The 23,785-nt window shown below is 35.4% G+C and overlaps 1 protein-coding gene across 3 annotated transcripts in view; it reads left to right on the top strand.

The window, feature by feature from the left end:
- The window catches only part of macrod1 (mono-ADP ribosylhydrolase 1), a 206,563-nt gene that overhangs the window by 120,980 nt on the left and 61,798 nt on the right, over positions 1 to 23,785 (top strand). For all 3 annotated transcript variants that reach the window (XM_073921356.1, XM_073921357.1, NM_001004573.2), the window contains one exon: positions 5,140 to 5,169. In XM_073921356.1, the coding sequence (XP_073777457.1) occupies positions 5,140 to 5,169 (30 nt within the window). The remainder of the gene's footprint in view (positions 1 to 5,139; positions 5,170 to 23,785) is intronic.

Genomic DNA, 23,785 nt, shown 5'->3' with positions numbered 1-23,785 from the left:
GGCTGCATTTCGTCTTTAAAACGAACGATACGGGGGGATATGACACCGTTCCTTTTTTCGCTGACTGATTACCTACGTGTGGACGGCTTTCCCGCTGTTATCAGTTTGTCCAGTTAGCTCTCCATGTACATCAGCAGACTTGAGACGCAGAGAGGAGTCGACCACAATGACAAGGTTCGAGTCCGGCAAAGAACGGTTCCAGAAAGTGGGTCAGATATAAGCAGAATCAAAAAAAAATTAAATAAACACAAAGAACATGGTGAGAATGTGGTAAAATCTGACAATGTGGTAAAAATGAGGCTTTTCTTTTTCTGGATTGCTTATTAAGATTGTCGGTTGGGTTTAGTGAAGTGGGTGGGCAGGTCAATCAGTGATTTTTAAAACACTATTGGTTGGGTTTAGGGAAGGAGCAGGGTGGATCAGTCATTCAGTCGGTCAGTCATTCAGTTGACAGCGGCCTCTAGTGGATTTAAGTAAGAACAGCAGTCATGAATGGAAAAAACTTACACAGCGGCCTCTGGTGGATTTAAGTAAGAACAGCAGTCATGAATGGAACTTGCGAGCGAGAAATTTAAGATCTGAAAATGCGTACACAGCGGCCTCTGGTGGATTCGCGAAAATAAAAACGTATCTCCGGGACGTATTTGGTGCTCTCAAGAAATGTATGTAGAGGTACATTTTCAGAATGAGCATAGGTTGCATAAACCTTTAGGAGTTGAGCACAAAAGAAGATTTTTTGAAGAATGCTGAAAACATGCAACCGTTGAGTTACATAATTGTTCTTTCAGTGTTTTCAGTTTATTTACGGTTGTGAATTGCATTATGGGATGTTGATCTCTGCTCTGTCGACTTTTGATGTTGAAAATGCAACTCCAGAGATTAACAAAGTGACTTTTATTGACATTTTAGTAGTTTGAAATAATGTATAAGAAATAATATATTTAGAGAAATGAGTTTGTAAAATAACAGAAAATGTACTTGCAGTTGATTACAAGGATTTTGTACTGTAATATACAACTCAGACAATATACCACTTTAAACTTTTAAAATGTTCATAAACGTCACTTTTTCAAACTTTTTTAAGATTGAGGGCCCTATCATACACCCAGCGCAATAAGGCGCAAAACATGTATGGTGGATTTGTTGCAATTCTCTGACCAGAGAAACAGTAATTTTTATGTTTTGCACCACATTGTTTAAATGGCAAATCAATTTGCACCACTTTGTGGACTTATGGGTGTGCTGGTCTAAAAAGGAGGTGTGTTAAGGCACATTGTTGGTGCGTTACTATTTTGATGAACTGAAATAGACCGCACCATTGATCAACTAAAAGCTGCTCTAAAGTCCAGCACAGAGCGCGTTAGTTGTGCGCCTCGCTTAAACATTGCTTAATACACACAGGATGTACACTAATGTCCGATGTCGGGGTGCTTTTTCAGTTTACTCATGACAATTTGCTTTTGTATAATGTTATGATTATCAGTATTAATAGTTATTATATGTATAATATAATATTATCGGTACAAGCTTAAATTTGTCCACTTGTCGGGTTTGGAGACATATGCGTCACTATATGGGGGCATAGGAATAAACGTGTGTTTGAGTACAACTCTTTGTTATTATAAACACTTTGTTATTATAGTTGGTTTATTCCTTTGCTGGATATTAGAACTGAATTTAGAAATAGTTTTGAAACAAATCCTTGTGCTTAACAAACTAAATTAAATATGTAGGCTAATAGATGTGGAGTGTGTGGAGTGAGTTTCCACCGTTTCTTTACTCTACGATAGTAAAGGAGTAAAGTAAAGAGTAAAAGTAAAGAGTAAGTAAAGCAGCCAAATGGAGGAGGCTCATTGTTTACTCTTGTTCTGCAGATGCTCTGTTCAACTGTTTTCTCACTAGTAAAGCAGTTTTTCCACTTTACAAAGTCGCCATGTAAATGGTAGCAAATGCACCATTTTGAATGTGAGATTAGCTCAAAAGACACACATAACTCATTAAGAGAATAAGCACAACCCTGTTAGACCATGCACCAGGGTGCAAGGCATATTTTTCTGTTCTTAAAATAGCAAAAGTGGATTTAGACAAGCTCTTAATGCTTTTGCACCATGCACTGTAGACTTTGCACCTAGATTGTTAAAAAAATGGAGCCCTAAAAGTTGTTGGGCGAATGATTGAGCACCCATAATGCAATTCAAAAGCATAAATAAACAAATATTTTAGAAAAATATAAATAAAAGCATGAATAACAAAATACTGCTAATTTACAGATACATTTTTACAGTGCGGTTTTCTATTACTTCTTTTGTGTTCAACAGAAGAGAGAAACTTATTATTTGAGTGGAGTAAATTTTTTGTGAACTACTCCTTTAAGCAGGATATTTTAGATTATTCAGTTTTTTTTTTAATGAAATGCTCCACTCTATCTACAAATTTAATTGATAAAATTGGATAAAGGCTTTCGCTTCACCTATGACACGGTTCACGACCCTGCTTTTTACTGTATTGATGCAAATGTCAATTAGCACATTGGATGACCAGGCTCATGACTGTAATTTGATTAGGTTATTAAGCAAGCAGAAAATTGTGTGCGGCACAAGGCAGTGAATGTAGTTTGAATACTAACTGCATGAAAACTGGCACATTTAAAATGGTCACATTATGTGCTCTTATGTTATGGAATGTTTTTATATTTTGGTACTGAAAGTTACTGCATGTTTATTTTTTTCTCCATTGAGCTCATAAAAAAGTGGTAAGGTCACAATACACTCTCAAAAAATGGTACAATGTTGTGCCAATAAAGGTACAATTCATTGTCCCTGTTGCAGTACCTTTTTATGGAACAGAATTGTACCTTAAGACAAAGAAACAAATTTGTACCATTGCAGTTTGTATCTTTAATGACATGATTTGTACCAGGGGAAACCAAAACAGTGTCAAATGTGTCCATTCAGGAACTATTTAAAGGCGTTTTGCTTTATCCAATATGTGTCCATTTATTTTCAGTAATTATAAAACATCAAGTACATTTATTAACAATGTTTAAATAAAGAAGTTTCTTTTTGTGTAAATGCACCTTTTCCATTCACAATAAAGAATAAAAAACACTTTTCACAAAATGTTACAGAAATACATTCTCCCATCTTCATCACAACACGTCACTTATACTACTTACTGTATACAACACTTCATTAATCACTTAAAAGTTCATTTAATTTACTTAATTTCAAAGTAGGAATAGAATTATGCAAACATATTGTAACGAGATATGCACAATGTTTGATTAGTTTTACAATATTAAAATGTATTAGTATGGATTTTTGCCAGCTCACGTGTGTAGTAAAATAAGCAAACTCCCAAAATCTGCGTACTGTATATCAATAATAAAACTGTATTTATGAGAAAATGCTTACCAAATGTTTACTAAAATGCCTTAAATGTTTAGTTTGCAATACCTTTAGTTTTGTTTTAGCAGTTTTTGTTTTAAAAAACTTTTTATAGAATCTCCTAAAGTCAAGTGAAAATCTGGGGTTTCCGCCTGGATTTGGCTACCCAAATAAAAAAAAAGCTTCCCAAATCCACATGCAGAGGTGTAAATGCAAAAGCTTGGTATCATTTTAAAGAAAACCCTTTGAATTTTCATAAAACACTGGTGGAAGTGAATAAAATAATTGTATATGTTGTCTTTGTTATAAAAAGTCCTTCCGAAAAAGAGAGGCGCTTTCTTTTTTTGTAAACTTAAACTTGAAAGTGTACCTTTTAGGTACTGTGTTTGCTGTAATTAACTTTGGTGGCTCCTGCAAATGTCAGTAATCATAGGAAAAAAGCAAAATTTTCTCTGTCATAATCTATGCAAAAGTTATTCTATTCCAACTGATGAGAAAACGGAACCACTTATGGGGTTATCGGGATAGTACGGACGTTTAAAATTGAAAGAATGCGGAAATAAATGACATTAACGACCCCGTACTCAGTCCCAGAGTTTAGGAGGTTAATAATTAATGTTTATGAGTTTCTTTAAACATATGCTTTTAAATCATGATTCTTATTTTAATATGGGATTTATTCATAAAATCACTTTGCCCTTCCAGTAATATTTAGTTTCATAGATATTGTAATAAAGGAGTTGTCCAACACTTATGTACCTTTTTATGGAAACAATTGTGTACCTTCATTTCAACTGTACCATAAAAGGTCTGACAGTATCAAAAGAGGTCTTTTCTCTTTCATGTAAAGTATAACTTTTACAAAGGTACAAAACTGTTTCTTAAGGAACATTATTTGTACCACTGTAAACTTTTTTCTAAGAGTGTAAGATAAATGCGTTAAAATATATAAATAAATAAAAAAATACAATAAAATAACATAAATTAATAAAAATAAAGTAAATAATAAAATAAAATTAAATAAAACAAATTAAATGCAATAAATGACAAATAAATAAATAAGTAAAAAAATAAATAAATAAATAATAAAAATACAATAAAATAGCATAAAATTACATAAAATAAATTACAATAAAACAAATTAAAATAAATGAATGAATTGCTTTTAAATAAATTACCACATTTAATCAGTGAATCAAAAGTACTATAAACAACGAAAATGATAATGTTTTAAACAGCAAATCTGCATTTTAGAATATAAATATATAAATAGAAAATAAAAACCTCCATATAAAAATGTGACACTGTTTAGAGTCAGTAAATGAGGCTGAAAATTCATCTTTTACTAACAGGAATAAATTTCATTTTTAAATAATTCAATTTACAGAACAGTTATTAAAAATTGTAATAATATTTCTCATCATTATTGGTCAAATAAATACTCAAAACTATTTAAAATTTTATTTTTTTATTTCAAACATTTGTATAATGATACAATATATCATTATATATATATCATTATATATATATATATATATATATATATATATATATATATATCATTATATATATATATAGCTATTAATATAGAGCTATTTAATTAGTTAAAGCTCTTTAATTCTTTACATTCTGATTGAGTTAGTATTGTCAATTACCAGTAAGGCATTGCTTCCTATAAGTCACTGTTTTTCTTGCAGTAATGTCTCTTGACATCTTCCCTGAAGAGTCTTCTGTTTTCTTTTTGTCGTTTCAGCTAACAAGACACTTCTAGGTGGAGGAGGAGGTGAGTCAATTCTTTTTTTCCCTCTTTTTTTTCCCTCCTAGGCTGAATGAGACGAATGTAGACGCAGCTCAAGAGGGAAAAGACATTAGAGGAGAGAAGCAATGGAGAGGTGAGAGGAATTAGAAGGTGAAAGAGAGCAAGTGAGAATCAGCAGGTGGAAACAAAGGTGAGAGAGTGAGAACGTATGTGTGCGATGGGAGCTGTTGTCAGCCTCAGGCTTTGCACTTTTTTCTGAATTCGAACAGACGATCTCTGAGAGCTCCGTGAGTGAGAACAGAGGCGCTATTTGAGGAGCAAAAGAGCGATTAGAGACCCAGCGAGATGAAGTGAGCGCTAAACTCTTAAACTACGTCTGATAGAGCTGCCCTTCTCACACACACAGACACACACACACTTTGGTATTGGTGGTTTGTAAGGGCTCTCCATAGGGGTTTGTGATAATGGTAGAAATACAGCGGGGAAAATAAGTATTGAACACTTCATGTTTTTTTCCTGGGAGTAATATTTCTAAAGGAGCTTGAATTGTTTGTGATTTTGGTAAAAACCCAAACAATGCAAACATAGAAATAAAGCAAAATGTGTTAACACAATGTAGCATAAACGTATGTGTGATAACAATGAAATGACACAAGGAGAAAGTGCTGAATTGCTGAAACGTATTTAATACTTTATATCGACGGCTTGTTTGGTGATGACAGCTTAAAGACGCCTCTCATGTGGAGAATGAAGCCACAAGAATTGCTCAGGTGTGAGTTTTTCAACAGCGTGTATAAATCTTGATGGTTCCATGGGTCTCGTCTATGAAATCTGATCTTTAATTTGTATTTTTTAATTGGATTCATATCAGGTGATTGGCTGGGCCATTCTACAGCTTGGTTTTCTTTCTCTGAAAGCATTTGAGAGTGTTCTTGGCTGTGTTTTGACCATTGTCTTGCTGAAGTGTCCACCCTAGTTTCATCTTCATCCTTCTGCTCATGTAGATGTTTGACTGAAGTAGATAATATTATTTGACAAATGATAAAGTGCAGAGGGTTGCCAAAGAACTACTGAGAGGTTTCAGCTGCTGTCTGGGCTTTCACTGCCTTTCTACACCTCCCTTCATGTGTTCAATACTTTTTTCCTGCATCATTTCATGTTATACACGTAACTTAATTTGTAAACTAATTAGTGTAGTTATCTTTACATACCGTATGTGATTTTTTTTGGTTGTTACCAACATCTGGTGAAAATTTCAAGTGAACGGCTCACTATTAACACTTCAAACTATAAAACAAAAACTTTTTGTATTGTCCTATGCCTAAACCCAACACTCAAAGGAAACCAGTGGCAATTTTGAATGTTAAACAAACACCATTAAACATGTTTTTAAAGCATTTTGAACTACAAGGACATAAGGTATGTCCTCATAAACCACCTCAATGTTAGGGTTCGGTTTAACCCAAGTACCAGGCCATACCCGTGCCATCATAGAAATTTCAGGGCATGTAAACCATAGATATGTACACTAGATATCGCATAGGGACCCTGAGCATGCGTCAATAGCGCCGCCACATTGGTACAGTGCTCCCAGGACAAATGTCATTCAACCGCACTAGTCAAGACAGTGTTATTACGTGAAGATGCGGGACTTTAGCGCTGTCTACGGGTGTAGTAATGAGCAAACAAAGAAAACAAAGCACAAAGGCAGAACATTTCATAGGTAATATTAAGTTTTTTTTCTGTTTTTGTATGTTATGAACTTTTGTGCTAATCAGGTAACGTTATTGATGATAACAGTCTCTTACTGCATTCACCATACGGCAAAGCAGCTCCAACTCGCACTAAACACTCGGCTTTTGCTAAGTTTGTTGAATAAAATCAGTAAACAATGCAAAAGAAATATGACAACGAGATGCTGCTGTGCCAGAAACTTGTATTATTGTCGTCTAACGTTAGTGAAGGAGTCGTTCGGGGGATTCATTCACAAGCGAATCGCTCCCTACGTCAGTATGAGAAGTGAAAGCAGGAGAGGAGGTGTGTTTCAGGACATGATTAGATCAAATTTAACAGGGAGGGTGAATAGTACATTTCTGTACACACAAACACAAGCTTTTTGTCAGGAATGCTCGTGCGGTCCATCAATGTAGAAAAGTGATGTAAAATTATAATTTTCGTAATTAGAAAAAAAAATTACATACTAACATCCAGGAAAACTCCCGATCATAGATATATGTGTATATGTGTATATCTCTGGCTTTGGATGGCCACAGTCCTCCACTGTACCTTGGTCCAGCATTCATTTCAAAGGAGCGCTACCCTGTAGCAAGATGGCGGCGCTATTGACGCATTCCGTCCAATAGACAACAATAGGCCAGGCGACATCTAGTGTATATATCTATGCATGTAAACCACCAAAACCAGCACACACACAGACATGTTGTTATTTGTCGTTTGTAAGGACTAGGGATGCAACAATACAGTTAGCCCACGGTTCAATACATAGCTCGGTTTTTTAACACTGTTTTCGGTTCGGTTCTCATGGCTTAACACCTGTTTTTTTGTATTCTATAGGCAATAGGAAGAGTAAGAGGTTAAGAAAAAAAAAATAAAAACAATTTTTAAAAAAAAAAGGAAAAGTACTCTAGTTAACTACCTTAAGTTAAGGTTAGATTTTACAATAACCACAATACCCAGGTCATCATGCAAATTTCTGTCCTTGTAAACCACCAAAACCAGCACACACGCATACACACACAAACATCCACAAAAGAAAAACAATTCATCAGCAGATTCTGAATAAGACGGCAGAATTAAAGAGAGCCATTGTGCTTTTTCGAAAGCGTTTGCTCACTGTGATGTATTAAAAAACACTTTGATCTGACAACAGGGTAGATCTTCTCAGAAATACAGTTCAGTCTTCTGATTCCTACTATATATACCTTCACATAATTATCCAATAACAAGCTCTTTGGCAATTCAGTTACACTTATTGTCTTGACTATTATTATTGAAGGGGGTGTAAAAATGTAAAAAGAGTAATCATTTAGTGACCCAGCTGTTGTTCAAATGTTGTGTATTCCTCTTTTTTCATTATACCGCACAATGAGTAATGTTAAAAAAAAGGTTCTGTTTGTGCTTGTCCATATATTGGCAGTAAACAGTGGCCAAAATTAAAGAATAGTTTACTAGAAAATGTAAGTTTTCTGTTCACTTATTAAGCATCAGACTTTCCAAAATTACTTTTTATTCATCTTTTTGCTTCAATTTTATATTAAGATGATTTTTAGCTGAAACTCTGGTTCTGTGAGGTTCATATAGCGCAATTGATTCCCTTTATTTTTTTTTTTAAGTCAAACTAAACTAATAATCATAATACTGACGATACAGCGAGGTATTTATAAAATAAATGATTCAAGAAACTGAACATTGAAACTGAAAGCTTCAGGAAATGTTGGTGTTTTGAACTGGCTCTTTTGGTTGAATTAGATGAACTGATTGAAAAACGGTCTTCAGTTTATTTGACCACAAATGCACATTGGAATATACTTTTGGAAATGAATGACAGTAAAGTAGTTTATTCACATTATTTGTTTGTGAATTTTATCAATTTAATAATTACACATACATTGCATGATTACTGTATATAAACAAACGGGTAAACAAGTTATTTGAACCAGAAACAAACTGTCTAAAGGAAGCAGGTAATGCGGTTCGTCAGATTCGTGGTAATGAATCTGATTCTCCATTTGTTTTATTACAAGTTTTTTTTTTTTTGACATTAAATACAACACCAACCCAGACAATAAATGACTTAAAACTATTAAAAATGTTACAACAGTCACTTTCCTAAACTTTTCCAGATTAACAGTTGACGGAAGAAAGATCAGTTTCGTAATGCAATTCCAGAGCATAAATAAACAGGGAACAATAAAACAAAATAAAAACATGAATCACAAAATACAGAAAACTGCTAATTTACGAATATTACAGATATTTTACTAGGGCTGGGTGATTTTGCAAAAAAAAAAAAATTACGATATCATATTTTATGTCATTCGATATTGATGAATATTGAATATTTTTCAACAATACATTTAGGTAAAAACTGCAAATTTACAAATATTTGTACAGTGAGGTTGAAACCAAAATTATGTTCCAAGTGTTGCTTAATGGAGAGAAGAGTTTTTCAGCATATCTTTAAACATAATACTTGTAATATCTGATTTCTTTTGATGTCTGCATATTACTTTTGTCTTATTTTGTGATTTGAGATATTAATTGTCAGCATAAAATGCTATTTAAGGACTTTAATAGATTAAAATTTCAACTAGGCAAGCTATTAAATAACAGTGGCTTGTTTTGTAGCAAATTGAGAAAATAATTCTTAAGGGGGGCTAATAATATTGACCGCATTCATTCATTTTCCTTCGGCTTAATCCCTTTATTCATCATGTTTTACACAGCGGATGCCCTTCCAGCTGCAACCCAGTACTGGGAAACATCCATACACACTCATCCACACGCATACACTACAGCCAATTAAGTTTATTCAGTTCACCTGTACCGCATGACTTCGGACCCACGCCAACACGGGGAGAACATGCAAACTCCATACAGAAACGCCAACTGACCCAGCCGAGACTCAAACCAGCGACCTTCTTGCTGTGAGGCGAAAGGGGGGCTCAGTTGTTAGCATACAGCCTGCCACAGCCACATAACTCTGCAGCGCAAGACCGGTTACTCACTGAAGCTAAGCAGGGCTGAGCCTGGTCAGTACCTGGATGGGTGACCACATGGGAAAACTATAGGTTGCTGTTGGAAGTGGGGTTAGTGAGGCCAGCAGGGGGTGCTCAACCTGTGGTCTGAGTGAGTCCTATAATGCCCTAGTATAGTGAAGAGTACACCAAATTGTCAGTAAGTGCCGTCTTTCGGATGAAACGTTAAACTGAGGTCCTGACTCTCTGTGGTCATTAAAAAACCCATGGCACTTCTTGTAAAGAGTAGGGGTGTAACTCCTGGCCAGATTCCCTCCATCGGCCCTTACAATCATGGCCTCACAATCATACCCATCCACCGAATTGGCTCCATCACTGTCTCTCCACCCCCCCATAGCTGGCGTGTGGTGAGCGCACTGGCACCGTTGTCCTGTGGCTGCTGTCGCATCATCCAAGTGGATGCTGCACACTGGTGGTGGTATGGAGAGACGCCCCTCAAAATTGTGAAGCGCTTTGGGTATATCGACATACACGATAAATGCGCTATATAAATCCACATTACTTACACATAAAACTTTAATTAACAGTCATTCACTTTTAATAAAATTAAACACATGTAATATTATATTGATTATATTATAAACATAACCATCTTGTTTAGATTGCAGTACACTCTTCTATGCTTCTGACTTTATATTTAAATGTTTCTTGTGTTGACTTTGAGCTATACATTGTTATGTTCATTGCAACAGCAAGTTATGACATTGATTAGTAAATAAAGACTGAATTAAAGATTTTTAGATGAAAAATAACCCTTTAAATGGAGTCAAAACACCAAAACCTCACTATTAGGCTTTTGTATTGCAATACTGACAGTGTAAAACATCCAGCATATGCGATGGGCTGTAGTTTATAAGTAGTTTTCTCCTGAGGACCAGTGACTATGTCTGCAATTATCTCAGTTGCACTTTTACTCATTAGTTACGGGCCTGTAATGTTTCTGCTCTCGGGAGACTCTGAATAACGAGACTGTTACATGTAAAAACAGTTTTTCCAATAGGCTGTGCGCAGTGTGAAGCCACCTCTAACCTGAAATAGCAGCAGTAGAAATCTCATATCTGCACACCGTTTCCACCAGATGAGCTGCTAAATCGTCTTGACAGTGCAGCCAGAAATGAAAATTCTCTCATCATTTACTCACCTTCATATCACTCCAAACTTGTTTTCATTGCTTTCTTCGGTAGAGCACAAAAAAGATATTTTGAAGAGAAAAAAATCCATCCAATGAAAAACTGTTGTTTGGATTCGAGTGTTTTTCAGTTTCTCTTCTTTTGCACTTCACTGAAAGTCAGTCATACATTGAGCAAATGATAACAGGGGTTTCATTTAAATACTGTATTTAAAATTAAACCAATGTTGGTATAAATTGAAATACTAAAATGAATCAATAAATTCAATCTTTATTTTTTGATAAATGCTTAAATTGAGTTTTATTTTTACCTTGTCCATTTATTTATTTATTTTAGTTTCATTTTTCGTTTATGTATTTTAGTTTTATTTTTCATTTATTTATTTTAGATTGATTTATTTTAGTTTTATTTATTTATTGTAGTTTTATTTTTATTTATCTACATTTTATTTATTTATTTTAGTTTTAATTATTTATTTTAGTTGTATTTAATCATTTATGCTATTTTTATTTTATTTTACATTTATTTATTTTAGTTTTGTTTATTTTATTGTTTTATTTATTTATTTTATTTTTATTTATTATATTTATTTATTTATTTTAGTTTTATTTATTTAAATGTATTTAGTTGTATTTAGTTTTTGTTTTTTATTTTAGTTTTATTTATTTATTTACTTATTTTAGTTTATTTATCTTTATTTATTTTTATTTAAAATATTTTTTATTTTATTTTAATTTACTTTTGTTTTATTTTAATTTAATTAATTAATTTATTTTTGTTTTATTTCTTTATTTAAATTCGTACTTTTATTTATTCATTTATTAATTTATTTATTTTTGTTTTATTTATTTTTGTTTATTTAATTATTCATTTATTTATTTATGATCTTTATGGCATTTTGCATATGCCATAGAAATATCTGTATAGTTAATATATGTTTATGTTTTTAATTTTTTTTTCTTTATTAGTCTTTGTTATCTTAGTACATCAGTACTAATATATTCAAGATAAGATAATTTATTTCATATTTTATTTTTATTTTTTTATTTAAGTTAGTTCTATAAACAATAATAAGTAAAATAGTTAGTATATTAATAAGTATATTAAATGAGTATATTAATAAGTTAAAATGTTAATTGTTATTATAATTTTATAAATAAATTGAACACTTTATTATATTATTTTATATTATATTATATTATATTATATTATATTATATTATATTATATTATATTATATTATATTATATTATATTATATTATATTAATTATTATATATATATATATATTATATTATTATATTATATTATATTAAATTATACTGTTAAACTGTGGCACGGTGGCTCGCCTAACAGCAAGAAGGTCACTGGTTCGAGTCCCGGCTGGGTCAGTTGGCATTTCTGTGTGGAGTTTTCATGTTTTCCCTGTGTTGGTCTGGGCTTCCTAGTTTTATTTTTCAGGTCTCTCAAATAACCATTTTTTTTTTATTTTGAATTTGCTAATGTAGATAACACATGCTAATGCGTGATAAATAAATGAGCATAAGTTGGAATGTTGTTTAAATGATTTCTTTAATTTTTTCATTTATATGCCAGTGAGACAATGTACAGTCATTTACACAAAGGAAACTTTCTGAACAAATTATGAACTGTTTAAATGCAATACCGCGGCAGTTTTTCACACAACAAACAGACCAGTCATGTGTGACTCTACAAATGAGCATGGTTTTAAAAAGAGCTGTGATAACAATTGTACTTTTTGTTTTGAAACCTTAACATTGGGGAGAACATACAAACTCCACACAGAAATGCCAAATGACCCAGCTGGGATTTAAATCAGTGACTTTCTTGCTGTGTGGCAATTGTGCTACCCTCTGAGCCACTGTGTCGCCCCGAAACCCTAACAGGAAATGTTTTATGTTTGATCTAAAATGCATTCCAGTGATCGCAAAAAAAAAAAAAAACAAGTAAAAGTTGTCCATAACATTTTAAAATAATATAAAAATTTACATTTCATTATACAAGGATGTGTTAAATTAAATGAAAAAGACCAGAAATTGAGTGTTTGACTTTCTTCTGTTAAACACAAAAGAAGATATTTTGAATAATGTAGCCGTTTCCAACATTCTTCAACAAAGTAGAAAAATAAATCTATGTCTTTAAATGCTTTCTACTTTGTTTCTACTGACTTTTTTTATTTATTAATTTTGTGTTCCAGCAAAAATATTTAATTACTGATAATAATAAATTTTTTAATGCAAATGAGGATTATTGCTATGATTGCTATGAAAGTCATTCACACTCATACACTACGGACAACTAGGCTTACCCAATTCATCTATATCTAGTCTTTGGACTTGTGGGGAAAAGCGGAGCACCCGGGGGAAACCCACGTGAACACGGGGAGAACATGCAAACTCCACAGAGAAACGGCAACTGACCCAGCCGAGGCTTGAACCAGCGACCTTCTTTCTATTAGGCGATTGTGCTACCCACTGTGACACCCTCTAAGCAATTATGATGCTGAAAATCTGCTAAAAAATTAATAATCAATTTTCAATTGCTTTAAAACCGAGAACAGTTATTTAAAATGTTTATTAATATATTTAAAATGACTACTGTGTTTGTTTATTTTGATGCTTCTTTTGAAAACATATTGGAAACACTTTACTAAAAGGTTGTATTAATTAATGTTGGTTCAAATATTTACTTAGAGTTTGCATGTTCTTCCCGTGTTGGTGTGGGAGACATGCGCTATAGGTGAATTGAATAAACTAAATTGGCCATAGTTTATAAGTCTGTATGGATGTTTCCCAGTACTGGGTTGTGGCTGGAAGAGCAACCATTGCGAAAAACATATGCTGGAATAATTGGCGGTTCATTCCGCTGTGGCGAGCCCTGATAAATCAAGACTAAGTTGAAGGAAATAACCTTAGTTAATGAAAACACAGTTGTTATTTGTAAGTTCTCGTTAACTCTCTGTGCATTAATTAATATTAACAAGCGTGAAATTTGATTTTAATAATGCATTAGTAAATGTTTAACTAAGTGCTTTACAAGTATTGTTGATCATTAGTTCATGCTAGTAAATACATTAATGAACATATCATTTTTTAAAACCTTATTATTAATTGTGACCAAAATAAAAATGTTATACATAAACGAGAGGTGTGCATATTTTAAAAGTGCATTGCAAGACCTATACAGTCCGTGCGTAATTTACGACAGCAGAGTGCTATGCAAAATGTCCAGTAGTTGAGTCAGTATTTGCGAGTATGCAGATGTGTGTGTGTCGATCGCGAGCGTGCCCGTGTTAAGTGCCTGCCCGTCCACTAATCAATACCGGTGATAAATCTGCACTTGAGAGTCCTACTCATCAAAACCACGTCTCACAAACACACAAACGCAAATTTCAATGTACAGTTGGAGTCAGAATTATTAGCCCCCCTGAATTATTAGCCCCCTGTATATATATATATATATATATATATATATATATATATATATATATATATATATATATATATATATTTTTTTTTTTTTTTCCAATTTCTGTGTAACTGAAATATTTTCTTCAACACATTTCTAAACATAATAGTTTTAATAACTCATCTCTAAGAACTGAAATAAATAGTTAAATAATAGTTATTTTTCAAGATACTAGAATACAGCTTAAAGTGACATTTAAAGGTTTAATTAGGTTAATTAGGTTAATTAACTAGGCAAGTTATTAGGCAATTCATAGTACAACAGTGGTTTGTTCTATAGACTAGCAAAAGAATAATAATCCTTAAAGGTGCAATAGGTGATCTGCCAAAATGCTATATTATTTTTGAAACACAGTCTCTGCCCTGTCGCTCAAAACCGCTCCCCTGATATCATGAACACGAACATTAAAAATGACAACAGACAATTAGATCATGTCATTTGGCTTTTGAAAACTTTATGGTACTTTTATAATACCTCAATTCCTAATAAAAACTGTATTATATCGAGCATGTTTTCAGTTAGTTACCTTCTCATAATGTGCAATATTTCATGCAGGCAAGGATTGCTGTTCCCACTCTTTCACGAGTTTTGTCCTAAACAAACTCTGCTTAGTGTTAGACTGTGTGCAGGAATTACACTAATTACTAAGCCAGACTTGCCATTTCAGACCGAATATTAAAAGTATCATGGTAAACAACACAGGGTCACAGGTTGTCATTGTTCAAAAATGAACCAATGTGAATATAAAAGCAACTTCAGCTTACCCTACTGAAAAAAACTGCTTAAATCTTCATTCTTTTATATCACATTTTACCTGTTTTTATGTTTTGTTTTGTTTTTACGCATTTTTATTATTTGTTTTTATTTTTATTTTACTTGTTTCTTTTATTCTTGTTTATGTAAAGCACTTTGAATTGCCATTGTGTATGAAATGTGCTATATAAATAAACTTGCCTTGCCTTGCCTTGCCTTAAATCAGCCTAGGCTGGTTGGCTGGTTTTAGCTGGTCGACCAGGCTGGTTTAAGAGGGGTTTTGGCCATTTCCAGGCTGGTTTCCAGCCATTTCCAGCCTGGTATTAGCTGGTCAGGCTGGGAGATGACCAGCTAAAACCAGTTTGACCACCCTAGCCAGGCTGGGATCCCAGCCAAAACCAGCTATGTCCAGCTTCAACCAGGCTGGTCAAGCTGGTTTTAGCTGGATTTAGCTCGTCATTTTCCAGCCTGACCAGCTAAGACCAGGCTGGAAATGGCTGGAAACCAGCCTGGAATATGGCCAAAACCCCATTAAAACCAGCCTGGTCGACCAGCTAAAACCAGCCAACCAGCTTAGGCGGGTCTAAGCTGGATTTTTCAGCAGGGTAGTAAAGCAGGTTAGGCGCAATAGCGATATTTACTCAGTTTTTGTTATTAAACTAATTAAAAATACATGATCAATTATGTAAAAAGCCCCTATGAAACTGAAAAGTCACATCAATCTATCGGTGGAAGATTTCAGCTGAACAACACTTGAGTGCAAATAACCCATTCATAACACAACACAATCTACATCAGCTTTGCGTGACTAAAAGAGTTTTAAAACAAACTAGACAGTAAAGTTCGTCGAGACAAACTTTGAGGCTGGCTTGACAAAGCCTGTTGGTAATAGTTTATTTAGTTTAAAACAGTTTGAAAAAGTATGAATAGCATATTAGTAGCATGATTCTAGCATGGATTAGCATGTTATTAGCATGAATTAGCATGTTATTAGTTTGATTCTAGCATGGATTAGCATGTTATTAGCATGAATTAGCATGTTACTAGCATGATTCTAGCATGAATTAGTGTGTTATTAGCATGATTGTAGTAAAATTAGCATGAATTAGCATGTTAGTATTATTCTAGTATAAATTGGCACGTTATTAGCATGAATCTAGTATGAATTAGCATGTTACTAACATGGTTCTAGCATGAGTTAGCATGTTATTAGCATGTTTCCAGTATGAATTAGCATGTTACTAGCATGATTCTAGCATGAGTTAGCATGCTATTAGCATGTTTTTTCAGTATGAATTAGCATGTCATTAGCATTATTAGCATATGAGTAGCATGTTGCTAGCATTATTGGCATGTCATTAGCATGATAGAATTATTAGCATTTTATTGCACAGCTAATTACAGTCTATAGGACAGTTGCTAGGGTGCAGTATGTGGTAGTTAGGGGTGTGGCTAGAAAGTTAAAAGGCCTTCAGTAATTGGCTGCTGGCTAGAGTTAAATGAGCTCAGCCATTAGTCTGGATGACAGTCTGATGCAGAGTTATGAGCTTATAAAGTTTAATCCCATGTTAAGTCAATGAGAGTCTTTGTAATGGAAGTCTATGGGACAGTTGCTAGGGTGCAGTATGTGGTAGTTAGGGGTGTGGCTAAAAAGTTAAAAGCTCATCAGTTATTGGCAGTTTGGTATTCTGAGTTAAATGAGCTCAGCCATTAGTCTGTATGACAGTCTGATTCAGAGTAATGAGCTCATAAAGTTTGATCCCATTTTAAGTCAATGAGAGTCTTTTGAATGGAAGTCTATGGGACAGTAGGTTAGCTTTGACAAGCCAGCCTAAATATTACTTGTCTAATGCTGCGTTCACACCAGACATGGAACCCGCATCAAGCGCAAGTGATTTGCATGTTAAGTCAATGCAAATGCGCGAATAGACATCCTGCGGCGCGAATGGCGTGGCGCGAATGACATGAATTCTGCGAATGGCGCAATACGCGTGAATGGCGTGGTGCAAATTAAGAGCTTTGAGCGTTTGATGCGCTTAATGCGCGAATCGCTCGAGTTCAAAAATCTGAACTTCAGCGGACATTCGCGCCGTGTTAACCAATCAGAAGCTTGCTCTTGTGGGGGCGTGATTGTGGCGTATCGCTTGTTGTCGGTGTCCTGGGGAAATCCTCCTGCCGACAACGACAAATAGTTCACCAAACTGGTCTTGGCTCAGTCAGAAGCACCGCTGAAAGCCTCCGCAAATAAAGCGGGTTTCAAGAGTTCACACTTAGCTGATGATTTACAAAGCTTATTTGGCATGCTGTCCCGGGAGAGAGCCCCGAGCTCAAGGGCTCCTCGAGCCCGGGGCTTCCTCCCGTTGGCAGAGCAAGAGGGGAGCCCGAGCTCGGTGGATCTCAGAACTCCCCTGCCGCTGTAGCTAAGGGAACGTAAGGGATTAGACAAGCTTGATTGTTATGTATGTTGAATGTCTTTGGATGGTGGGAGGAAACCGGAGAACCCGGGGAAAACCCACGCGGACACGGGGAGGACATACAAACTCCTCACAGAAACAACCACCGGTCCTGTGGAACTAGGGCCGGCAGTATTCTTGCTGTGTGGCTTGCAGTGCTAACCACTGGACCGCCGTGCCGCCCAATCACAGGTAAAGGAGGAGAATAGGGGAGGAGGGGGGTTTCTTCCAAACGAAGATAAAGTGAACTGAAAACTGAGGCTATTTATAGTAGCTTAGGGCTCATATGATTGGAAGTTTAGTGATTAGCAAATGCGAGACTGGCCGTGATAAATCATAAGCACGTGATCCTCTCGAAATTAGTTTATGAATAAACTTCACTTAACGCACAAATGAAGCGAGTAAATTCAAATGTTTACACGGCTATTTACGCACGAAAATCACGATTTATCCGCGCGTTCCGCGTCCGGTGTGAACACATCATAAGAGAAATACTTCATCCATGGTGTCGTCCTTCTTTCAGTGTGCAAAAGTAATTTCAGTATTGATTCAGGATTTTAAAAAGTTGATTCAGCATTTGTTTTCACTGCTGTCACTCTCTTATGTGCACATGAACATGCGTACACCAAGTGTGCCGCAAGCCTACGTTTGAGTGAAGGTTTCGGCCGTTAGATCGCCCCCTGGGGGCTGGCTGCAGTACAAGTCATAAAGCCCGCCTCCTCCGTGTTAATGAAGGAGACTTGAGCCCAAATAAAAAAATGTATTACACTTGCAATAAAATGTCCTGAAAGATAGTTCTGGTCGATTAAGGCACTGGTTATTGTGCTGAAATAGGTGCAGATCTTCATTTTTGTAAACAGTTTGTTTTTAGCAGTAATTTAATGCTGGGCGTGTCATCGTGATTGACAGCTGTGATTGACAGTTTCTCAAAGCGCGGCGTCTGAGCTTCGGCAGGAGACTGAAGTAGACTGAAATGTTATTATTCGATTTCTGTGTTATTTTACCATGACAAAATGAGTTCAGCAGTAAACTATAGTTTCTGACATACATGATCCTGGTGGAACACTGTTTATTCGCTAAGTTCAGGGCTTTTTTCGGGCTTTATTAGTTTGCTGATACACGCCTAGCCACCCAGATAGCAAAACACAGTTCCGGCTAGATTCTCGCCTGCCGGAGACTTATCTCTTAGAGCTCAGACTGACTAATGTTACCTCTGCTGGACCTACTCCGGATGCCTGGACTCACTACCCAATTCCAGCCCGAGTCAATCGAGCCAGATGCGGCGGCCGAGCGAGCAGGCGCTGCCGCATGCGAGCCGGAATCAGCCCGCGACGCCGCGAGTAAGTTATGCGCTGCGGCCTGGAGCTGGCGCGATTGAATATATAAAACCCTCATATTTGTTACTGTTATTACATCCATTTGTGTTGATATGACAGCAACCGCATGCTGAGAAGTTCGGGGGGCGTAGTTGATTTTACATAAAGCGTTTGATTGGAAGCTCGACTCTGCTCATTTTCGCGGCTCCTCCTCTGGCTCCATCAGACAGTCCTTCTGCGCATGTCTGGCTCCAATTTCAGCAGTCTTTTGCGACAGTTTGTGCCCGTCAAGCAGGCGTTTTGCCCTCAAGGCGTTCAATGGGAAAAAGGGCTGTCGCGTCGTCCATATTTTTTACAGTCATTGGCGTACACGTGCAAATGTGTGAACGGGGTGTGCAGATGTACAAATCTCCAGTTGTTGACACAGTTTGAGCAACTTATCAGAACTATGGGCATTGCCTGTCTGACAAATTTGAATTAGATGAACATTTTTAGTCTTATGCCTTACTCAGAATATAAAAATACAAATAAATACATTTAGATCATTTACTTTAGTCATTACCAGTGGAATGTGAAGAGACTTTCAACCAGCACAACAAAAAAATGTCCTACTGCACCTTTAATAGGGCTGATAATATTGACTTTAAATGGTTTTTAAAAATTAAAAACTGCTTTTATTCTAGCCGAAATAAAACAAATAAAACTTTCTAAAAGAAAAAAATACAGGAAATACTGTAAATTCTTTTCTCTATTAAACATAATTTGGGAAATCGACAGGAAAACATTCACAGGAGGGCTAATAATTCTGACTTCAACTGATATATTGACCTGCATTTTTTTTTTATGTATATGCAAAAATCGCTATTGATTTGGGCCTGACCTTCACCTTTAAACCTCACTATCGATTCTTGTTGTTTTTCCTCTTCATTTTCCTCTTTGTTTTACTCCTCCTGTCTCTCTGCCCTCCGCCATCACCTCTTCCCTAACACTCCAACACCTCTTTTCTCTCTATTTCTGTCGCCATACGCAAACACGTCGGCTTCTTCTTCGCGCTCTCTCGCTGTCTTTGTGTTGGCTTCACTCCCGAGGTTTGTTAAGGCAAACCTGGGTGATAATTAGGCAGGGACAAACTATACATCAGGGAGGACGGGGAGACGAGAGCTGAGTCTCTGCCTGCTGGTGTTTAAAGCAGGAAAAGCACTACAGCTGAGAAGGCAAAAAACAAGAGGATGTGTTTAAAACAACGGAGGCGTGAGGATGTGCCGTATAGTTTGTTTCAGATGCTGTTTTTCAAGCTGTAAGCACCATGCGCTCGCAGTCAGCATTTTAAATGCAGTGCTGAAAAAGTAGAGTTTTGGTGTGTTCGTTTTCCAGGAATGGTGTCTTTAAATATCCTGAAAAGAAAATGGAGAGAGGTTGTTTAATGATGTTTCTTAGTTTAACAATTTACAGTGTTGTGCCATTATACACTGTAAAACCCAAAAAGTTAAGACCGTTTGAGTACTGTGAACTTAATCTATTTGAGTAAATAAAGCAATTTGAGCACAGTAAAACCCGAATACATGTAGAGAACTCAAACCAACTGAGTGCTGTAAAACCCATTAAGTTAAGGCAACTAAAACCGTTTGAGGAAACTGATTGCAACAAACCTTTTATGTTCACAAACTAATCTTAATGAGTACTGTGAACTTACTCCATTTAAGTTGAAGTAATGAGGTATTTAATTAACTCATTACCTTCAACACTGGATGCTTTACCATAATAAATTTCTGTGTATACTTTATTAGTGAGTTCTAAAAACAAAACTGGAAAAGTGTAATGAATAAACATATACTGGAGCGTAAATCAAGAAGAATTTGTTTTTTCTTTCTAGTGAGGTTAGAAAATTAGGAAGCAAAATGACAGAATAATAGGTATGAAAAGTACGAAAAGTAAGCTTGTTTTCATAAATATGTATTGAATTATGCTAAATCTTTTCACCTCAAACTGCATAGACTAAAATATTGATCTTGAGATTTAAGAATCAATATAGATTTGGTTAGAAAAATTATTCATTCAAAAAGTAGGAAGCAAAATGACAATATAATATGTAAGAAAAGGTTTGTTTTCATAAATATGTATTGGATTATGCAGATTTTCGATAGATTAGGAAAGTACAAATAGGTTATAAAAATAGGAAGCTAATTAGGTTAGAACAGTGGACCTCAAACTTTTTTCACCAAGTACCACCTCAGAAAAAAAAATTGTTTCTACAAGTACCACCATAATGAGCAGTATTGAAATACAGTAGCCCAGTAAAGACACTATAGCTGTGCACAGTTCAAAAACCTGGCAGATTAATTTCTATTATTAAGAATATTTATTATTATCATCACTTTAAACATTATAAATAGTTTGAACATTAACACTGTACTGCACTTATATGTGATCAAACAAACAAACAAACAAAATAAAACATCAATGTTTAAATTGAAATATGCTTTTAAAAATTAATTAAAAATGGTAGGCTACTGTTCTTAAAAAGTAAAAAAAAAACTCCTGTACTTAAATGTAAAGTATTATCATATAGTAGTCCTTACATCAAAACCTAGAGATGTTGCTTGAACCTCATAAATATAGGCTATATGTCATCACATTGATTTTTTTGCTAATTTTTAAAATATATGTAGCATATGACATATTTGATTCCTCCACGTACCACTAGAAGAAAGCCCCCGTACCACTAGTGGTCCAGGTGCCGCAGTTTGAGAACCAGTGGGTTAGAAAATTAGAAGCAAAATGGCAACATAATATGTAAGAAAAGGCTTGTTTTCATAAATATGTATTGAATTATGATGATTTTTCCTACCTCAAACTGCATAGACTAAAATATTGATCTTGGGATTTAAGAATCAATGTAGATTTGTTAAAAAAACAGGTCGAAAGCAAAATCACTAGCCCCATTCAGAAAAAAACACTGTTGTCCAATGGCTTGTCTAATTATCCTAACTTGCCCTAATTAACTTAGTTAATCTTTGAATTGCACTTCAAGTTAAATACTGATGTTGCAAAATAACTAGTCAAATAGTATGTACTGTCATCATGGCAAAGAATTTAGTTTTTAAAACTGTCATGTTGGCAAATGTGTTGCAAAGAAAATCACCATTAAACAGCAATTGTGAAATATATTAGAAAAAAAAAAGGTTAATTTCAAAGTTTATTTCCTACAACTCAACATACAATTACAAGTTTAAAATTAAATTCTGCATGTGCAGTAATTAAAACACATTTACTCAGTACACAAAAATCTGTGCTGCATGGAGAAATTATGTAAAATTAAGTAGAAATTCATGTACCATGATAATATACACTCACCGGCCAATTTATTAGGTACACCTGTTCAACTCCTTAATGCATTAAGGCATGTAGACATGGTCAAGATGATCTGCTGCAGTTCAAACCGTTCATCTGAATGGGGAAGACAGGTGATTTAAGTGACTTTGAATGTGGCATGGTTGTTGTTGCCAGAAAGGCTGCTCTGAGTATTTCAGAAACTGCTGATCTACTGGGATTTTCACACAAAACCGTCTCTAGAGTTACAGAGAATGGTCTGAAAAAGAGAAAATATTCAGTGAATGGCAGTTCTGTGGGCGCAAATGCCTTGTTGATGCCGGAGGTCAGAGGAGAATGGCCAGACTGGTTCCAGCTGAAAGGCAACAGTAACTCAAATAACCACTTGTTACAACCGAGGTCTGCAAAGGAGCATCTCTGAATGCACAACATGTCCAACCATGAGGCAGATGGGCTACAGCAGCAGAAGAACACACCGGGTGCCACTCCTGTTTGCTAAAACAGGAAATTGAGGCTACAATTTTCACAGACCCCATAAAATTGTACAATAGAAGATTGAAAAAACATTGCCTGGTCTAATAACTCTTGATTTCTGCTGCGACATTCGGATGGTTGGGTCAGAATTTCGCGTCAGCAAAAAAGCAAGGATCCATACTGCCTTGTATCACTGGTTCAGGCTGGTGGTGATGGTGTAATGATGTGGGGGATATTTTCTTGGCAGACTTTGGGCCTATTAGTACCAATTGAGCATCGTTTCAACACCACAGTCTACCTACAGTTGCTGACCATGTCCATCCCTTTATGACCACAGTGTACACCCATCTACTGATGGCTACTTCCAGCTAGATAATGCACCATGTCATAAAGCGTGAATCATCTCAGACTGGTTTCTTGAGCATGACAATGTGTTCATTGTACTCAAATGGCCTCCACAGTTACCAGATCTCAATCCAATAAAGCACCTTTGGGATGTGGTGGAACGGGAGATTCGCATCATTGATGTGCAGCCGATAAATCTGCAGCAACTGTGTGATGCTATCATGTATATGGAGCAAAATCTCTGAGGGAATATTTCCTGTACCTTGTCGAATCTATGCCACGAAGGATTAAGGCAAAAGGGGGTCCAACCCTGTACTAATAGGTGTACCTAATAAAGTGGCCGGTGAGTGTGTGTTTACTCAAATACAGCACAAACATGCAGAATGATAAAACGATTGCTTTGGTGCTCACAGACATGAAGTGAACATATTGAATAAGAAAGCTAGTGAGGAAGGAAGGAAGGATGAAAGGCTGTGAGTGAGTGATGGAAGTAATTCATGCTGGATTTCCTAGTTTCACGGTCAAATGGATCATACTTGGAAATGGCACATATAACTATAGGCGATCAAAATTT

Source organism: Danio rerio, chromosome 14 (assembly GCF_049306965.1).
Source record: "Danio rerio strain Tuebingen ecotype United States chromosome 14, GRCz12tu, whole genome shotgun sequence".
Lineage (NCBI taxonomy): Eukaryota > Metazoa > Chordata > Actinopteri > Cypriniformes > Danionidae > Danio > Danio rerio.
The sequence above is the reverse complement of the archived record's forward strand: the minus strand, read 5'-3'. Positions and strand labels throughout refer to the sequence as shown.